The following is a 21,194-nucleotide window of genomic DNA, read 5'->3' on the forward strand; positions in this document are numbered from 1 at the left end:
AATATTCATGAGATAAAGGTGAGGGGTGTTATATTAATGACCTCTTCTCTCATTTGATGGATCTATGCACAGTGTTTTCTAGTCTGTGACATCATTATTTATGATTGATTCTGAGGTTCAGTGTGTTTCAGGATTGGTGAAAGAATTTGTAAAGGAATTTCATTCCTTTTCATACAGTCCTGCTTTCATTGGGAAAGGGGGGTAAGGTGGATAGTTTCAAAAATAAAGGAAAGGAGAAAAAAAAAAAAGGACGATACGTTATGCAATTCTCTGTAGGATGGTTAGCAAGGACATATGTCCTTTTTTTTGTGCATGTCAAAAGATATTTCCTATAAAAGGTAAACATTACAGGTCCTGATGATGAATAAAAATGTTTGCTTGGCAATTGTCACACCTATTTTGACACTCAATGGGTTAAGGTGCGTACACACTGGCCGATATATTGATGCACCAACAGCCAGTGTGTATGAGTGATATATCTGAACGTCATCATTCAGGTATATTGCGTCAGATGTGCAACACATCCGATGCTCGATATCTCTAATATATATCAGCGCATCGTTCAGTGTGTATGGACGATCTGCCAGGAGCTGCCAGTGACTGACAGCTCAGTGGGCGGGTGCATGCAGATATGCCTGTCCATCCCGAAGGATCAGGCAGGGTGTCTGGAGAACATGCTGCCAATCCGTCTGCAAATATCTACTAGTGTGTAGCCAGCTTTAGTGAGCCTTGAGGACAGAGGTTGGAAATGCCTGCCCTAAAGTATTATTACATGCCAGCATCCCTGGCCTGACAGCAAACCGACCTTCTATAAACTATGCCTGCAATACAGGAAGAGAGAAATACATGACTGCTGAATGTTTATTTGATAAGAGATTTTCATTAGTATTATACAACAACCACCTTGATTTCAGTAATGGCTGTAACATGCACCACAAATCACAGAACACAAGTTATTACTTTGTAAAAACGGGTTTTTACTTAGAAAACTAGTGAGAGATTATAGTAAACAAGTATATTCAGATCATTGACCATCTATATGTAACTTTCTGTGCTTCCTTTCCATCATGATTCATGAGGTTTCTCCAACATTTTCAGTCCCAGCCTTCCTAACATTAGCAGACTGTGGAGTGGAAAAAAATACAATGTAAGAAACAACACGAAATTCTCCATAAATAATTTCTGTACTAATAAACTGCATGTCTGTTCATGTGGCAAAGGAAATATACGACACTCACCCCTGACATGCCGTGAGGTAAATGGCTGATGCTATACTGACTAGTACCAGATTTACAAACAATATATGAGCCCAAGGGATAGTGTGGGCATTAAACACAGATGCAGCAGGAATGGGGAACCTATGGCCCTCCAGCTATTGTTAAACTACACATCCCAGCATTCCCTGCAACAGTTGTAGCATGGCCACATAGCAAAACTGTAACAAGGCTGGGATGTGTAGTTCCACAACAACTGGAGGGCTGAAGGTTCCCCATCCCTGTTCTAAAGGTTTCTCTATTGTTCAAGATCTTGTGACTTTGGGAGGCTGCTGAACTCATTGTCATACTTATGGAACCAGCTTGAGAGGATAGTTGCATAGTAATAGGATGTGCTGTTTAGTAGATGGCTAGTCTGACCATAATGGTAAATGCTATTAGAAAAGTATATATACACACACACACACACACACACACACACACACACACCTATTAAGTTTCAACAATTCATTCAAACAAAGCAGGAAACCCATATCCGTACCTGGCACCAGCAATTAATCCAGCTGGCATGAACTTTCCAGAGTTGTAGAATCTGTAGCCCATAACTCCCGCTAATGTGCCAGATGCAACTTGAACATAAAGGAAGAAGGGTCAGTATGTTCTACGAGACTTCTACAGGTACAGCTAGCAGTCATGGCTGAAGACTGCTTCAAATTATTTGCATTAAATTCGACTTTCTGGATTTAGGTTATATTTACAAAATGTACATTTGCATAAACAGTACATCATTGCAAAGATACTGTAATGTAGTCCGCCTTCTACAATGTGTCAGTGTATGAATACCATAACAATTATGTATGGTAGGAGTATCTGTAACAAGTAAGCAATCGGTCATCCTCTAGGTCAGTGGTTCCCAACCCTGGTCCTCAAGTACCCCCAACAGTGCACATTTTCCAGGTCACCCGGCAGGTGGACTCATGATTCAGTCACATTTTAAAAGATCCACAGGTGGAGCTAATTATTTTGCCTGTGATTCTGTGTGGAGAGCTGGAAAATGTGCACTGTCGGGGGTACTTGAAGACCAGGGTTGGGAACCACTGCTCTAAGTCAGTGGTTCCCAATCTTTTTTTGAATCAAGGCACCTTATAGTATAAGAATATTATCCACGGCACCACTAGGTCAAAAGTTTGTGTTCATATGTCATCTTTAGGTTTATTTATGTAGTGAGGGACACGATTTTGCTCCTGTCTGTCCACATTTTATTATTAGCAGCCAAAAGAACTGGTTTTGCCAATTACATTGACCATAACTAAGTTGAATTGGTCCTGGACCACCAACCTGAGGCACCCCAGGGTGCCACGGAACACAGTTTGGGAACCACTGCTCTAGGTTGTTTCTATATACATAAATTCATTTGAAATCAATCTTAAAAGATATTACTGTTATTTTTATTTCATGTATAGTTGAATGTATATACACATATGCGTTGTTCTACATCTCAGTACACCACACAGTGAGCCTGTAGGTCCTCGGTAACTTTGCTAGCGTGTTTGGTTTTTTGAACAAAAATGCATCTTCGTGGCAAGGCAAAGCAACTAGTACACACATGGAGACTGGGCTTATTAATGTGATACGCAACCCTTATATATCTACAAGCGACTGAGTCTGTATCACAACAGAACTCACTCTTCGTATGCAGATTGAGACACTCACAGATCTATGTAATACAAATCAATATAATCAGCAGAGGCTCCTGGTGTGTCCTCGTTACATTGCGTTGCCTCAAAGACTCATTTTAGGCTAAAAAGACTCCAAATGCTAGCTTGGTGTGCCAAGGAGGCTTTTTTGTGCAGCTGCAGCAAATATGTATGAGGACACATCTGAACTTTAGATATCCCTATATATTAAAAGCTAAATTCTCATCACCTTTATGAGGTGAAGTACCGCCAATGACCACTAGAAGCCAATCGATGGCTCAAATTACTTCTTAACAGAAAGTGAAACCAAAATGATATGTTTCAAACTTTCTGGATACAGACAGAGGGAGCTGTGAAGACAGGGATTGGAGGTAGGAACAGATAGGTCTAAGCCGTCATTTTGACAGGCTTTTAACTAGTGTATTATAATAGCTGAAAAATAAATATTTAGAAACTTACTCAGTGAAACTAATACATTCTTTGAATCCTGTGACATCTGATAGGCTCCTAGCCCAGCTAGACCACCGAACAGAAGACCAGCAGCAAGAGATGGAACACTACCTGAGAGTAGAATACCAAAGAAGACAAACAACTGTCATTATCACGTTTGAAAATAGCGCTGTTAATGTACCAATATGAATACATAGCTAATAAAGGGGCAGATATATTAAGCCTTAACAAGAGAATAATGCAAGGGAGATAAAGAGAGATAAACGTCCAGCCAATCAGCTCCTTACGGAGTTTTTTGCAGTTAGGAGGCGATTGGCTGGATGTTTATCTCTCTTTATTACCCTTGCATTTATCTCTTGTTAAGGCTTAACACATCTGCTCCAATGTCCGTTACATGCTAAACAATCTGGTTTTAAAATCTTTATGATAATAATTTAACCCCACTTCTTTCTAATGTATCTTAATTTTTTTAAATCAGTCGATGTGGTAGCAACTCAATAACTGAAAATGTGCAGATATAGGGCGGTATTCAATGAGGCTGATTCGCCAGGTTTTTATGGCGATTTTGTGCTGTAAGGCGAATTTCTGACTAAAACAGTGAATCACCCTATTCAATGACCAGATGGCGAATACATCTCAAGGTTTTTTTCGCCATGATTCACCGAGTAGCAATCGCTATCTTTTTATGGTGAAGTGGAATGTGAACTTTTAAAATAAAGTGTTTTGTTTTTTACATTTGGTGTCAAAAAATCAGGAATTTTATTCTGAGGAGGGGCATGCTATTTTTATTCATGTGCTGTAAGCACATGAATATATATCTAATTTTAAAACAAATATTTTTTTTTTTTTACACTGACCAGCCAGCAGGGGGTGCCGGAGCCGAGCATTAGATATTCATATATTCACTGCACCCGATCGTTACATATGCATGATCGGGTGTAGTAAATATACCCTGTCCCCTGCTGGCACCCCCGGGGGGCAGCCTGTGCTGCCTGGCACCCGGGGAGCCCACCTCCCCCCCACAAACATTCTGGGGCAGGCAGAGAGACTTCCATCTCTCTGCCTGCCACCGTCCTCAGGCTCCCTGCGGCTTTCGCCGCAGGAGCTCATATTCGCCGGTCATTGACAGCGAGCCCCTGACTCGTTGAATACCGGAGCCAGCGAGGCTCCGGAACGTGGCGAATGTGCAGCGAATCCTAAACAGGATTCGCTGCACCTCGCCGGTATTCACATTAAATACCGCCCATAGTCAAGAGAGACTCAGTTGTTACCAGAATGGTGAATAGAAATTACTTTCATTGTGCAATATTTGTTGATGTTGATTAAAACTGCTGATTTTGTGGGAATCTAATGCATGAGAGAAGGAATAACCATTCCTAGGGCCTGACCCCTAAATCCATCTCTGCACACGCATACTCTTTAGGGAAATTCAATTGTTTTCTTGTGCCTGCAGCTCATAGAGCAATATTCTATTGGATGTGCAGATAAGTTCACAATTATTTTTTAGACGTTAATATTCCGGGAGTGGACTTTTCATCCATGTAACACTTTTGGGGAGATTACCAGCAATTGATTGTGGAGAATGTTAATAATATTCTACTACAAAAGCTCAACAATTTGCTTAGTTTGAAGATACACATTAAAAAATGTAACATTTATATATGAATTCCTGGCTCACAGAATCAGGGTCCTATAGGTGTGGATTTTGTATGTTCTTCCTTGTTTAAATGGGTTTACTCTAGTTCCATAATTTAAAAAAGCATAATTGGGTTTGCATAAGAATTACCAGGTGTGTGTGTGAGATGTGGTAGGTAATATAGTTTGTAAGTTCCACCAGAGCAGGGACTGAAACAAATGACTAAATACTCTCTTCACAGTGTTGTGTAATATGTGCGCACTGTATAAATAACTTCATAAGAAAAATTATAACAATCTCCTCAGAAATATGGACTACTACTGACCTCTAGTGGTAAGCTCGATACTGTAAACGTATTACTTTGTCTATAGCTTCATTAAAAGTTCAATGTAATATTTAAACAATACATACATAGAACTATAAAAAAAATATGGTAAATATGCTTGTATAAATAGCAAAATCTATACAGGAGAGCAATTAATATTTAGAATAGCAATTTATAAAGGAAATTTATAATAATTTTTTATCAAATACGATAAAATCAAGTATGTATGAATAATGTCAAGCATTGTACAGACTTGCAAATGTGGTGCATATAAATGGCCAATTCATGTGATGGTGCTCTTGGTTTAGATCTTTATTTCCATAGTATTCAAAAGCTGCTGTAACAGGATACATACGGATGAGTGGCGGAGTGGCGGTCAGTATACCGACTCCAGCATCCTGAAGGAGGTAATCCCGACAAGGGTGAGGTAAGTATACTTACTTTCCCCCAGCCTGATCCTAACCCTCCCCCCTAGCACCTAACCCAAACACCCCCTAATTAATTAATGGATTAATGACGTTCTAGACGGGAGATACAATTTGTACTTTCACTACACAGACTATAGGACTTTTAGATTTATAGTACAGAACAACATGAGTATTTATAAGATTTATTGTTTTTAAAAATATTGACAAGATTCTCACCACACAAATACATACCTGCCTTTACATAGCCAATGACTCCTCCCGAAGCAACCAGAGCTGCATATCCAAAACCAAACCACTCTACGCCCATTCTAAAACAGAATATCATTATGTTAGAACAGTATAACCAGGACATAAAAGAGGCTCAGTCAAGGCCCCAACTGCCACGATTCTGATTATTTTTTTGTCCCCTTCCTTTTTTTTGTCCTAGGTCTGTCCACATGTGTCCCACTTTACTAAGCTATGTCCTGATGTTACCATCTGGCAAGAAAAAACAAATATGAAGATAGATACATGGGTACTTCCTCATCTTTGGGGCCACCGCTACGCCAATTACGTTAGCCATGACTTAACTGCTACATAAGGATTTCTGGCAAGGGAACCGTAACAAATCTGCTCACCCTCCTGTGTCCACACCACATCTATTACCTTTAGAAAAGTTGTGGCGAGCGAAGTTTAGTGAGTCACCGAGCCCAAAGCGTGGCGAGGGAACATAAGAGGTGGCCACAAAGATGAGGAAGTACTGAAACATTTCATGTCATGAGTAAATAGCTGGGTACCCCACATTTACATGGGCACTAAATGTGGCTACTTATAGTATTAGCCTTGGCCTCTAGTGCAGTGGTTCCACGGGTTGGTGGTCAAGAATAAAACACAATTATTTATGGTCAAAGTGATAAGCAGACCTAGAGTTGGTAGCTGCCAATTGTAAAACATGTGGACAACCAGAAGCTCTGTACATCACCACATAACTGAAACAAAGGATGAAAGGTAGGAACAATTTAATGCTTTCCCAAATGTATCACCTTTTGGCCAAAGGGCGCAAAAATGCTAACACTCTAGGGCAGTGGTTCCCAACCCTGGTCCTCAAGTACCCCCAACAGTGCATGTTTTGCAGGTCTCCACACAGAATCACAGGTGACAAAATTGGCTCCACCTGTGGATCTTTTAAAATGTGTCTGAATAATGAGTGCACCTGCTGGGTGAGATGGAAAACGTGCACTGTTGAGGGTACTTGAGGACCAGGGTTGGAAACCACTGCTCTAGGGCGCTGTGATTTAAGAAAGTTTGTGAGCCACTGCTCTCTTATTCATTCTAGCTCCCCGAATCTTTCAAAACCTGTGCAGTTCCTCTTTTCTGCCTGGCATGTCGCTGTCTGCTTTGGTGCATCTAGTACAGTCTACAGCAGAGAGCGACACCCCAGGCAGGAAAGAGGAACTGCACTGGTTTTGAAAGGTGCAGGGTGATACAATAAACACCAGGCTTCCGATATGGTACTACTAAGAATTCTTGGCAGCAGATAGGGCTCAGGTTTATTTAGCACAATACATAGCTAAAGCTTAACATTCCATTGGGTAGTAACAGTGGTTACCAAACTCGGTCCTCAACGCTCCCTAAAAACACATATTAAGAATATCCATTTTATATTATATTGTCTGTAAAAGGTTTAAGTATAGCACACAGGCTTTGCTTTTTGTACAGGTGTTACTGTATAATATTGCAATGTGGAAATTTATTCTAATTAAATTTATTATAAGATTTACACTGGGTAGTCACACGTAGCGATGTAACTATTTGAATATGCATTATATCTCAGGTAGGGTAGGGATCTTCATATTAATCACTCAATTTAATGTTATACCCCTTTTACACTGCCGAAAAATCCGGGTCAGCGGCGGGTCAGACCCGGATCTTCGGCGGTGTAAATCCCTAACGCCGTGTCCCTTTACACGGGACTTCTACCCAGGTCCTGACCTGGGTAGAACACGGCTAGGACCTGGGTAGAGGGCGGTGTAAATGGGAACGCCGGGTCGGATGACCCGGCTCCCATTTACATGAATGGGGAACGTCCAACCTGCGGACCGCAGTGTCCGCAGGTTGGACGGATTGTCAGTCTGACACTGACAGCCGGCGCTGCTGTCTGCTATACTCTGCAGACAGCAGCGGCGGCGGGGGAGGGAGGTGAACGGATGCCTGTGTGCGGCATCCATTCACCTCCTGTCCAATGGCGGGGGGGGTGCGCGCGGGGACTGGGGGCAGCCTAGCAGCTAACCTTAGTGCTGGGCTGCCCGCAGCAGCGTTCCGGATACGGCGGCGTCGATCGGCGCTTGAAGATGACATCGCGCTGTCATCTTCAAGCGCCGGGAAGGGGCAGGAGGGGGGTGCGGGCGTTTAAGCCCGTCCAGTGTAAATGTCCCTAAACACCGGGTCGCACCCGGCTTCAACCAGGGTCCAAAAAGCCGGGTGCGCCTTGGCGTTTTGGTCTAAAAGGGGTATTATATAGGGGAAGATGTTTCGCCGAAGCCAGACCAAGGTTAGTTAGCATTCGCATGCTGCTTTTAACCCCAGGTATATCCCACATTCAGCTATTAATACTGTTTAGTCTGGTCTATAAAATTGATCATGCCTCTTATACAAACAATGGGGCAGATGTATTAAGCCTTAACAAGAGATAAATGCAAGGGTGATAAGGAGAGATAAATGTCCAGCCAATCAGCTCCTTACTGACTTTTTTCAAACACAGCCTGTAACATGGCAGTTAGCAGCTGATTGGCTGGATGTTTATCTCTCCTTATCACCCTTGGATTTATCTCTTGTTAAGGCTTAATACATCTGCTCCAATGAGTGCTATATATCCCTGTATTCTCACAGGTATAGCTCGATCAGTATACTGTAAGTGTTATGCAAGGGGGTGCTTCACTGTCCTCAAATGAATTTCTTATTTTTTGTTTTGTTCTTTTCTTTTCTCTCTTCTTTGTTGCTGGGCACAGCTTACTCTATATATGTCTATGTATCATTTTTCTGTGTAATCCTGAGCCATATCTGTGTGTTGTATCGCACAAGTGGCGTATTGTACTATCATGATGTAATTTCATCTTTTGAAAACAATAAAAAGTATACGGAAAAAAAAAAGAATATCCATGGCTGAGACCAGATGGCTACATTAAATTTATTGAGCAGGTACTAATGAAATCACCCATGCCCAAGGTCGACACAAGCATTAGGTCAACATGGGCACGGTCGACAGTCAAAAGGTCAACATGTTGGTTTTTTTTAACCGAAATATTAACACAGTCGTCATCTACACCGAAAAGTAGCACCGCTGCGCACGCCATGCTCGGCACACTATTTTATTGGTATGGTGGTAGGGCATGAGATACCACCTGTCGGCTCAAAAAAAAACAATGTCGACCTTTTGAATATCAACCTTGCCCATGTTGACCTAATGCTTGTGTCGACCTAATGACCATATCCCCTCTGAAGGTGCATACACCCTGCTAGGCTCCAAAGGCTGAGGCTGGGTAAAGTCCTGATCCAACAAATAAAAGTCACCAGTGGATGGCCGACATTTAAAACCACTGTGGGCTAGCCTTAAGAAGAACCCACAGCGACTCGAAACACATCAGTAAGCCACTGGTGACTTGGTCAAACCAATTATATTTGTTTGGTTGTATAAACCAGATTTCTATTTTCAGTTTATCTATATGTAATTTGTCTTATGTTTGTTGGCTTTTTTTTTCTCTAAAGTAAACATGGTTTAAAAATGCTGTTAGCATACAGGAATGTATCGTCTGTGCAGTTTACCAATTATAATAGGTTAGATAAGATTAGGTTGCCATTCATTGCACAACAACAACAATGGAAATGAAAGACACTCAACATGAGGCCCTCCAGCTGTTGTAGAACTACACATTGCAGCATGTCCTACCACAGTTTGCTATTAGGCCATGATGGGATGTGTAGTTCCAGTACAGCTGAAGGGCCGCATGTTGCGAACCCTAGGGCCTTAATATCTGAAATTCCCTATATAAAAGGCCAGACTAAAGCAGGGGTTCTCAAACTCGGTCCTCAGGACCCCACACAGTTCACATTTTCCAGGTCACCTGGCTGGTGCAGTCATTACTCATTAACACTTTTTAAAAGAGCCACAAGTGGTGCTAATTACATTACTTGCGATTCTGTGAGGAGACCTGCAAAACATGCACTGTGAGGGGTCCTGAGGACCGAGTTTGAGAACCTGTGGCCTACAGCAAGAATGTGTGCATAATGTTATCATAATAACTTGTTACCAATTTACAGAATAAACTACGACAAAAGCTGCAAATACTTCCCCCATAAACGTGTTCCCCTACATGTACTACTGCTGAGGACTCATTACTGGCCATAAATAACAAGTGAATGTCTGCTGCAGTGCACTGTCCCTCAAGAAGTTTGCTTGGCCCCATAGAAGCACACTGACAGCTCATTAGCCAGGTCCAGGCCTACACAAACAGACCGGCAACCCCTCAGTGCTGATAGGACATCTCCCTGCCCTTATCCTGCACAGCAGACATGCACAAGACACACACGTGCACGGTGACGGGGGGCAGCCAGTAATACTGGACGGGTGTGTGTGTGCCCAGAACTGCGTTGCACAAGGCTGCAGATATACCTGGGGCGTCCGCCAGTGTCGCTGGCCTGGCTAATAAGCATCCACTCACACTCACCTGACAGTAGGTGGGACGCCGATCGTGTATGTACTTGCACTGCTCTTGACCTGTGGGAGGGCTGCAGCTCCAGGTCACACACACACACACACACACAGCACTGCAGACTGCACCGCACCGCACCACCACTGGGAGAGGAGGACAGGGGTGGTCACATGATCGATGGCAGGGTCATGTGACTGAGTAACTGTCTGTCTCCTACTGCCACTCCCACCCCACCCATGATAGGGCGACATGTGGCTGTGCTGATTATTAGTGGAGATACAGTCGTACAACCATTGTTGTATAATATTTATATATTGATTTTAGCTTAGCATAAGAATGTGGCTGTGCAGATTTGGAGCAGCATGCTGACCACAGTGTACACTGGTTTCCACATTAAGAATGTACATAAAATATCCTGTAAATTATATGCATATTTGTAGCGTATTTGAACTATATTAAATAGTGACGTAAAAAGGCTTGGTTAACTGTTATGCTGCCCATACACTTGTGAGATATTGTATACAATCCTTCGATTTCGACCTCATCTGGCCGATAAATCGAATGATTGTATGTACAAAATGTGTACCATTTGACGCGATGCGCAACCACGCCGCTTGAATGTCGCATCTCACGGTCTTATGTGCTGCACATAATATTTCTTGAATTGTATGTGCGGTTGAATGCTGTTTTGTGCGCATGTGATTTTTCTAAACAGCGACTTGCGAGTCTTGAAGAGTTCTAGTCATTTCCTGGCCCCTCCTCGTTTTTCCCCTCAAACAGTGCATTCAATAAATCACATGATCGAAAGCAAAATCGAATGCACTAAAATGCTTTTTCATGCGATTTATCGAATGCTGAGCTTCAAGGGAAATCGAACCCGAGATCGCATCGAATGCAATCGCACAAGTGTATGGGCAGCATTAGGACTAAAATGTACTTTTATTTTGGATGGCCCCTCTCTGGGAGGCAAGTGTCATCATGGCTTCGTCAACCTTGTAAGTTAGTGATATGTAGGGTTGCCACCTTTGTGTTGAGAGATTCCTGGACAGTGGCCCGCCCCTTGACACACCCACAGCCCACCCCTTGATCCGCCCCCAGTCCCGCCCCTTGGCCCATCTTATCATGATGTTGTTTTTTATTCTTTACATCAATTCCATTCTTGATTTTGCACACCATAATGCCAGTCACACTTTAGATAACACTGTAATGTCCATTACACGTTATGCCACACCGTAATGCCCATTACATGTTACGCCATACACCGCAATGGCCATTACACGTTATGCCACACCGTGATGCCCATTACACATTATGCCACACACCATTATGCCCATTACTCGTTATGCCAGGACTAAAGATAATTTTTTGTAAAGCAGGGACAATATGGACAGTGCGCGCAGAAGGCGCTCACCAAATTTTTTTTACGTAATGCAGATTACACGTCACTTACTCATTACATGGTATACCACATGCCACAATGCCCATTACGCCACACAACATTATGCCCATTACTAGTTATGCCATTACTCAACACATGTTATATAGAGCAGGGACAAAATGCATAGTGCGCGGTAATGCCGATTACACGTCACACACCCATTACATAGTAAACCACATGCCATAATGCCCATTTCACGTTATGCCAAACACCGTAATGCCCATTACACGTTATACTAAACACCGTAATGCCCATACACTGTAATGCCCATTACAAGTTAAACCAAACACCGTAATGCCCATTACGTTATCACAAACATCGTACTGTCCATTATACATTATGCCACACACTGTAATGCCCATTACATATACCACACACCATAATGGCTATTACATATTAAGACATATAAGTGCTACTTACCTACAGTACTTGTTATTTGCTAGAGGTTTCTAGCTCGATGCCCGTGCCTTCATGCTCGATGCCAGGGCCTTCATGCTCGTTGCCATGGGGGAGTTGCAAATGCTTGAAGGGTGGTAACCCTACGTGTGTGGTTGCTATGGGTTATAGCAGGCCTGTATAAGTAGCGCTATCTTCTAAATAAACTCCATAAGTGTGTCCTACTATTCTACCATTACTTTATTATGCTCAATATTCCCCATAATACTGAGATTTCCCTCACATTGGGCCAGATGTATCAAGCTTCAAAAAGTGATAAAATGGAGAGTGAAAACAGCCAGCCAATCAGCTGCTACCTGACATGTTACATCCTGGGTTTGAAAAATGTCAGACAGGAGCTGATTCGCTGGTTATTTATCACTCTTCATTTATCACTTTTTGAAGCTTGATACATCTGGCCCATTGTACCCTGAATCCACCACCTTTTTAAGTTGACTGGACTGTGCAATTATACCATTAATGTACTATGTCTTCCTATAGCCCTGCCTACCATGACTGGACTGTGCCCTTATATCCCCCTAATATGATGACTGGATTGTGCCCTTATATCCCCCTAATATGCTGACTGGGATGTGCCCTTATATCCCCCTAATATCGTTATTGGACTATGCCCTAATATGCCCCTATTATCATGACTGGACTGTTCACTTATATGCCCCTAATATGGTGACTGGACTATGCCCTTACAGTATATCCCCCTAATATGCTGACTGGACTGGGCCCTTTATACCATAACTGTACTATACATTCCTATCCCCCCTTCTGACTGGAATATGCCCTCATATCCCCCTAACACCTAGACTAGCCTTTATATCCTCCCAAATACTGAGACTGGCCTATGCCCCCATATCCCCCCCCCCCCCCCCTAAATACTGAGACTGGCCTGTCTCCCATATCCCCCCAAATACTGAGACTGGCCTGTCCCCCATATCACCCCAAATACTGAGACTGGTCTGTGCCGCATATCCCCATAGCCTGCCACAGCACCCTCACATGACAATGTTCCACTTCTCCTCCCTCTGTCCTGTGACCATAGACATGACTGGAATTCCCCGGTGTGACCGGCCCTCACTGTTGCTGCTGCGGCTGACCCGGCCAGAGGGCGGTACCCAATGCACCACTGAGTGGCAGCGCAATAAGGTCCCGCCCCCCTTCTACCGGATTAATTACCCAATACCCAGCACAGCTCCGAGTCCAGCTGCTGACAGGTATCTAGGGCGGGTGGGTCCTCATAGTAGGAGGCAGTAAACTGTGGAAAGAATTCCCGGACAATGTATAGTCCGGGGCAACCACCCGTCTGGACTCCGAACGCCGGTCTCAATTACCGGACGGGTGGTAACCCTAGTGTTATGAATCCTCGCACAGGAGCATACCCTCCAACCCAGGGTTGCCTACCTAACCCTCTCCTTCAGGGAGAAAATGCTCTGTTCCTGGACATCCCTGGTAATGTATGATTGCCATCACCTGTGGTGAGCTAGTTACTTGATAAGAAAGGTGTTTCACCACAGGTGATGGTAATCATACATTACCCGGGAAGTCCAGGAACAGAACATTTTCTCCCTGAAGAAGAGGGTCAGGTAGGCAACCCTGCTCCAACTGTGCCGATTTAGCAGATAGTGGGGTAGATTTATTAAGCTTGGTGAAGTGATTGAGGGCCAGATGCACGTAGCTTCAAAAGTGATCAAATGGAGAGTGATAAACAGCCAGTCAACCAGCTCCTACCTGCCATGTCACAGGCTGGGTTTGAAAATGTCAGACAGGAGCTGATTGGTTGTTTATCACTCTCCATTTTATCACTTTTGAAGCTTAGTGCATCTGACCCAAAGTGTCTGGTCTTTATCACCGGCCAATCAGCTCCTACCTGTCATTTTTCAAACCAAGCCTGTAACTTCACAGTTAGGACAGGGTTGCCTTCCCTCCTAGAATGGCCGGGAGTCTCCCGAAAATCCCCACTGCGCACCCCGATAGCGGCTGTCTTTCCCCCGACGTCAGCATTTAAAGTACGCAATCCGTGGGTCCCAGAGGAGGGGGCGGAGCCAACATTCACAATTGCGTCATTTTAGCCCTGCCCCCTCCACAGATATCCGCAAATTTTGCTATTTTGCATCACGCGAGCAGGGCTTAATGACGCCACACTCAAGCCCCGCCCCCAGAACTGCTGCTGAAAGTCTCCTCTCCGGGCTTCTCCTGGAGAGGAGATTCTTAAAGTCAGCAACCCTGAGTTAGGAGCTGTTTAGTCGGTGATAAAAACCAGACACTTTATCACTTCACCGAGCTTAATAAATCTGCTCCTCAGTACCGTACCAAGAAAAACCTATTCTTCCACAGGACACTGTCAGTATGCACACAGCCTCAGACCTGTAGCTCAGAAGCATTTATAAGTTGCATGTCGATATGCATTAGATCAGCACCAATATGCCGCAGTCCATGTACCAACACAGATAATTACTTTAATCATTTTGATGGTGATGACAGTATATGTGTTAACCTGCTGGAAAAGATATGGGATGTGTGGTTTAGTATAGATATCAAGTTACTGTACATGTTTCCACACAATTACTTTACACTTTTCTCCATGATACTGTATATATACATATCAGTAGAGGGAGCTACAGATCTGCTGATGTCCCCAGGTGCAAAAATATGACTTATGCCCTCCTACTCTATAGAAAAATGATGCAGTTTGTACTGTGATGCAATGTGTGCAACCTCCACAGCAGCATAGAAACATAGAAACATAGGCCGATATGTAATAGGGTGTGATTTTTAGACTTTTGCGATTTTTGGTCAAAATTGACCAAAATCGCATTTTTTCTAAAAATCGCACATGTAATAGGATGCGAGTCGCGGTAAAAATCGCATTTTTTACCGCGAAATCGCACATTTTAAAGATGCGATTTTCAGGCACGCTGAAAATCGCATCCAGATGTTTTCCCATAGTAAACTATAGAACTCGCATATGTAATAGGATGCGAGTTCTAAAGTCGCATATGGGAGCTTCAAAAAAATCGCAAAAAAAATAGACCAGCTTCTGACTGGCGATTTAGGCAGAAACATGCACAGATCATTGAGATCTGTGCATGCTTCTGCTTAAAAAAATAGTTAAAAAAGAAATTTAAATAAAAAACTGGCGTGCGGTCCCCCTCCTAAGCATTACCAGCCCCGGCCTCAAAAAGCCGGTGCTGGTATCATAAAATCAGAGGGACAAACAAATAGGGGTCCCCTTGATTTAATGAAACCAGCACCAGGCTCAAGGTCCGGCGCTGGTTCCCAAAATACGGGGGACAAAATGACTAGGGGTCCCCCGTATTTAAAGAACCAGCACCGGACCCAAACAGCCAGCAGGGTAATGCCACAGCCGGGGGGAGACTTTTTATACAAGTCCCCCCGGCCAAAGCATTCAGCCCTGTGGCTGGTCAGCATGGGCAGGGGTCCTGGGGAAGTGGGGACCCTCCCAAAGAAGGGGTCCCCCCCCCTCCAGAACTTACCTGCCCATGCTGAAGCCCGGGGCTGTCCTCCATGCCCCTGGGCTGTGGGCATGGAGCTGATTTTGTGTAAAATCAAGTTAAATCTATTGTTTTTAACAGTGGTACTACAAGTGCCAGCAAGCCTCCCCTGCAAGCTGGGACTTGGAGAACCACAAGTCCCAGCCTGCAGGGCATTAAAGGGCCCGCTGTAACTTGTAGTTCTACTGTTAAAAAAATAGTACACAAAACACACACTGACACACATTTTAAATAAAAGTTTAATACACACATCACACACACACTCATACTTACCTATCTTTATCCCGTCGGTAGGTCGCTGGCTCTGGTGTCGGCGGCTCGGTGTCGGCGGCTCGGTGTCGGCGGCTCCGGGCTCGGCGTCCTGTCCGACGATAATCCATGTTGGACCTGTGGAAGTAAATCCTACTCACCAGGTCCACCATGGATGGTCTTCTGTCTTCTCTTCTCTCTTCTCTCTTCTTCTTTATCTTCAAGCTCTTGCGGCTCCGGCAGCTCCATTCGGCAATATGATTAAAGGCGCTGGAGATGTTTGATCTTCAGCGCCTAACATCAGAATGATTCTTTTGGCTGCTCAGCAGCCAATGAGAAGCGCCGCTGGGAGCAGCCAATAGAATCATTCTAAGCACCGGCGTTGAAGAGGCAACATCTCTGCGGAGACATGTTGCCTCTTCAACGCCGGTGCTTAGAATGATTCTATTGGCTGCTCCCAGCGGCGCTTCTCATTGGCTGCTGAGCAGCCAATAGAATCATTCTGATGTTAGGCGCTGAAGATCAAACATCTCCAGCGCCTTTAATCATATTGCCGAATGGAGCTGCCGGAGCCGCAAGAGCTTGAAGATAAAGAAGAAGAGAGAAGAGAGAAGAGAGAAGAGAAGACAGAAGACCATCCATGGTGGACCTGGTGAGTAGGATTTACTTCCACAGGTCCAACATGGATTATCGTCGGACAGGACGCCGAGCCCGGAGCCGCCGACACGGAGCCGCCGACACGGAGCCGCCGACACCAGAGCCAGCGACCTACCGACGGGATAAAGATAGGTAAGTATGAGTGTGTGTGTGATGTGTGTATTAAACTTTTATTTAAAATGTGTGTCAGTGTGTGTTTTGTGCACTATTTTTTTAACAGTAGAACTACAAGTTACAGCGGGCCCTTAAAAGCCCTGCAGGCTGGGACTTGTGGTTCTCCAAGTCCCAGCTTGCAGGGGAGGCTTGCTGGCACTTGTAGTACCACTGTTAAAAACAATAGATTTAACTTGATTTTACACAAAATCAGCTCCATGCCCACAGCCCAGGGGCATGGAGGACAGCCCCGGGCTTCAGCATGGGCAGGTAAGTTCTGGAGGGGGGGGACCCCTTCTTTGGGGGGGTCCCCACTTCCCCAGGACCCCTGCCCATGCTGACCAGCCACAGGGCTGAATGCTTTGGCCGGGGGGACTTGTATAAAAAGTCTCCCCCCGGCTGTGGCATTACCCTGCTGGCTGTTTGGGTCCGGTGCTGGTTCTTTAAATACGGGGGACCCCTAGTCATTTTGTCCCCCGTATTTTGGGAACCAGCGCCGGACCTTGAGCCTGGTGCTGGTTTCATTAAATCAAGGGGACCCCTATTTGTTTGTCCCTCTGATTTTATGATACCAGCACAGGCTTTTTGAGCCCGGGGCTGGTTATGATCGGGAGGGGGACCGCACGCCGTTTTTTTTTTTTTTTTTTCAATCGCACATTTGAAAATGCGCACATTTTCATGACTGAAAATGCGCACATTTTCATTACTAAAACTCGCCCGAAATCGCACCACATCGCACTTTTTTACCGTTAATTCGCATCTCATTACATATGCGAATTTGCGGCAAAAAATGCGATTTGGAAAGGTGCGAATTTGTGCGATATGGTGCGATTTTTGGACTAGTCCAAAAATCGCACCCTATTACATATCGGCCATAGAATTTGATGGCAGATAAGAACCATTTGGCCCATCTAGTCTGCCCCTTTTTTACCCTTCAGGTAATCTCAACCCTTTTTAATCCTTATTTCTTTGTAAGGATATTCATATGCCTATCCCAAGCATGTTTAATTTGTTCTACTGTCTTAGCCTCTACCACCTCTGATGGAAGGCTATTCCACTTATCCACTACCCTTTATGTGAAGTAATTTTTTCGGTACTTATGTAGTATCTGGGCTGCCGATTTTTTGATTGTATGCCTTAAGTTAAGGCATACAATCAGATGCGATGCGATGCGATATCGCATCGCATCGCATACGATGCGATGCGATGACCCGATTTTTCCATAGGATTCAATGTTAAAATGGACTGAGTCCATTTTAACATGAAATTCAATGGGAAAAAGGGGTCCTTTTCATACCCCTACTATCCAAGTGGGCATGGAGTTGGATATAAACCTGTGGCGAGCGTAGCGAGCCACCGAGCCCGAAGCGTGGCGAGCGTAGCGAGCCCCGCGAGGGGACGGTATTCTGTGTCCCCTCGCGGGGCTCGCTACGCTCGCCACGCTTCGGGCTCGGTGGCTCGCTACGCTCGCCACAGGTTTATATCCAACTCCATGCCCACTTGGATAGTAGGGGTATGAAAAGGACCCCTTTTTCCCATTGAATTCCATGTTAAAATGGACTCAGTCCATTTTAACATTGAATCCTATGGAAAAATCGGGTCCATCGCATCGCATCGCATCGCATGCGATTTGGTCGGGTGCGATGCGATGCGATGGACCCGATTTCAAAATCGGCAGCCCAGTTACTACATAAGTACCATTTTTTCTAACATTTCCCCTGAACCTACCTCCCTCCAGTTTCAGTGCATGTCCTCGTGTTATATTACTTCTTTTCCTTTGAAGAAAATTTCCCTCCTGTACTATGTTAAAACCCTTGATATAGTTGAAGATTTCTATCATGTCCCCCCTTTCCCTTCTCTGCTCCAAACTATACATGTTAAGATCTTTTAGTCTTTCCAGGTAAGTTTTGTGATGTAGGCCATGCACCATTTTAGTTGCCCTTCTTTGTACACTCTCTAATGTATTTATATTCTGAAGATATAGGGGGAAATTTACTAAAGGAAATTTGTAAAAAATAGGTGTATTTGTATCCAGAAATACACTTATTTTTGACATTTACTATCCCGAAAATACGGCAATTCGTATTCATATTGATAGCACATCAATACGAATACGAATTGCCGTATCTTCGGGATAGTAAATGTAAAAAATAAGTGTATTTCTGGATACAAATACACCTATTTTTTTTACAAATTTCCTTTAGTAAATTTCCCCCATAGTCTCCAGAACTGGACACAGTATTCCAGATGAGGCCGTACCAATGACCTATAAAGTTGCATTATTACTTCTTTTTTTCTGCTACTGATTCCTCTCCCTATGCAACCAAGCATCTGACTAGCCTTCCTCATTGCTTTGCTACATTGCTTTCCTGCCTTTAAGTCACTTGAAATAGTGACTCCTAGATCTCTTTCCTCCTCAGTAGTTTCCATTATAGTACCCTTGATACTATGGGTGAAATTTACTAAAATGGAAAATCTAAAATTTTGTATTAGTATTTTCACTACGACTGCATACGTCTGTTTCAGCCGTATGCAAAGTCGTGTTCCGGAGGGGAATTTACAAAGCAGTCATATACGACTGCTTTGTAACCCTCCGATGTCGTATTAATTCGTATTAGCTGGCCGTATATACGGCCGCTAATACGAATTAGTGGAGGCAGTCTGCACGGATCAGTCAGATCCCTGCAGGTTGCAAGGTGTAGAAAAAAAATTGAAAAATAAATAAATGTAAAAAAAAAACAGCGTGGGGTCCCCCCCACAGCTGTAATCAGCACAAGGCTGAAAGAGCTGGGGCCGGTAATAAAAAAATCAGGAAACCCAACAAATAGGGGTTCCCCGATTTTTTTTAAAACCAGCCCCAGGCTTCAGGTCCGAGGCTGGTTCCCAAAATACGGGGGACAAAATGACTAGGGGTCCCCGTATTTTAAGAACCAGTCCCAGGCCAAACCAGCCAGCAGGGTAATGTCACAGCCGGGGGACACTTATTATATAAGTTCCCGCGGCCAAAACATCACCCAACTGACCAGTCAGCCTGGCCAGGGACCCTGGGGGAGTGGGGACCCCCCCTCCAGGACTTACAGATGGAGCAGGGCTTATTATTGCTGGCGGAGCGCCAGGACCGTGTCCCTGGCGATCCGCCAGCAATCTGGCGCTCTGGCTGAATGAGACGCTCGTGCGTCTCCCACGCACGAGCGTCTCAATAGCCGGGCGGCGAGGCGGCGCGGCGGGTGCAGTCCTGCCCGTCTCCAGCTTCAGGGAGACGGGCAGGGCTGCGGGGGGCTGCGGGGGGGCGGTGTGGACCGGCGGGGACCCGGGGAAGCCGGCGGGGACCCGGGCAAAAGCTCCGTCGGAACGGGACGCGCGTGCACCTCGTGCACGCGCGTCCCCTTCCGACATACAGATGGCGCGGGGCGGGGGATGGCGGGTGGCGAGTCCTCCGCCATCCCCAGCAAAGACAAGCCCTGCGCTATCTGTACCTGACCAGGCTGAAGGATATACAGGGGTGGGGTCCTGGGGTGCACACCAAGTGAGAGGTGCGACCCTGCGGAGACCTTTCAGTAGAACTACATACAAAGTCAAAGGTGCAGGTGCACAAATCAAACTCCCAATTTAAAATTTTGCAATAAAATTTTGCATTTTTAGCGACGTTCTTTGCTTATTTATGGCCATAAGTAACGGCTTGTCCACCACGTCCAGGTGACCTCATTAGTCGGGCAAGTCCCTAACATTTTGGGGGGTACAAATGAGGCCTACTAATGAGGTCACCTGGACGCGGTGGGCAATCCGTTACTTATGGCCATAAATAAGCGAAGAACCTCGCTAAAAATGCAAAATTTTATTGCAAAATTTTAAATTGGGAGTTTGATTTGTGCACCTGCACCTTTGTATGCTGACCAGGCTGAAGCCTGGTGCTGTCCCCGGTGGCCCTGGAGCGGTGGCCACCAGGCTGATTGAGTGTAAAAAAATAGAATTAAAAACCATTGTTTTTAACTGTGGAACTATGAGTCCCAGCAAGTCTCCCCCGCAGGCTGGGACTTGGAGAACCACGAGTCCCAGCCTGCGGGGCATTAAAAGGCCCGCTGGCACTTGTAGTTCCACAGTAAAAAAAATAGTGAAATAAACACACACTGACACACAATAAAAAAAAAAACTTTAATACATCCAAAGCCCATACGTACTAATACTTACCTATCTTGAGCCCGTAGGTAGGTCCCTGGGTCTTGGTCCGGTGTCTTGTCCTGGTCCATGTCGGTGGCGGGACCATGTCGACGGCGTCTGTGTCGGCGTCCATCCGGGT

The 21,194-nt window shown here is 44.7% G+C and overlaps 1 protein-coding gene across 1 annotated transcript; it reads right to left on the reverse strand.

The window, feature by feature from the left end:
• Window positions 1-847: 847 nt before the first annotated feature.
• TMEM14C (transmembrane protein 14C) lies at window positions 848-10,618 on the reverse strand. The gene is made up of 5 exons (XM_083187935.1): window positions 10,454-10,618; window positions 5,982-6,058; window positions 3,371-3,472; window positions 1,756-1,843; window positions 848-1,123 (listed from the first exon to the last, which is right to left on the reverse strand). The coding sequence occupies exons 2-5, from the start codon at window positions 6,055-6,057 to the stop codon at window positions 1,066-1,068; spliced, it is 324 nt and encodes a 107-aa protein (XP_083044061.1). The 5' UTR covers window position 6,058; window positions 10,454-10,618; the 3' UTR covers window positions 848-1,065.
• Window positions 10,619-21,194: the final 10,576 nt, after the last annotated feature.

This window comes from Crinia signifera, chromosome 5 (genome assembly GCF_055691185.1).
Source record: "Crinia signifera chromosome 5, ASM5569118v1, whole genome shotgun sequence".
Classification (NCBI taxonomy): Eukaryota; Metazoa; Chordata; class Amphibia; order Anura; family Myobatrachidae; genus Crinia; species Crinia signifera.

What these genes read in the sequence shown, in the direction of transcription:
- TMEM14C (XM_083187935.1), bottom strand. Translation starts at nt 6,057, where the DNA reads ATGGGCGTAGAGTGGTTTGGTTTTGGATATGCAGCTCTGGTTGCTTCG. An exon ending in GAATGTATTAGTTTCACTGA is followed by an intron (nt 1,844 to 3,370) that starts GTAAGTTTCTAA and finishes TTTATGTTCAAG; the next exon opens with TTGCATCTGGCACATTAGCG. An exon ending in GGATTAATTGCTGGTGCCAG is followed by an intron (nt 1,124 to 1,755) that starts GTACGGATATGG and finishes TCCACTCCACAG; the next exon opens with TCTGCTAATGTTAGGAAGGC.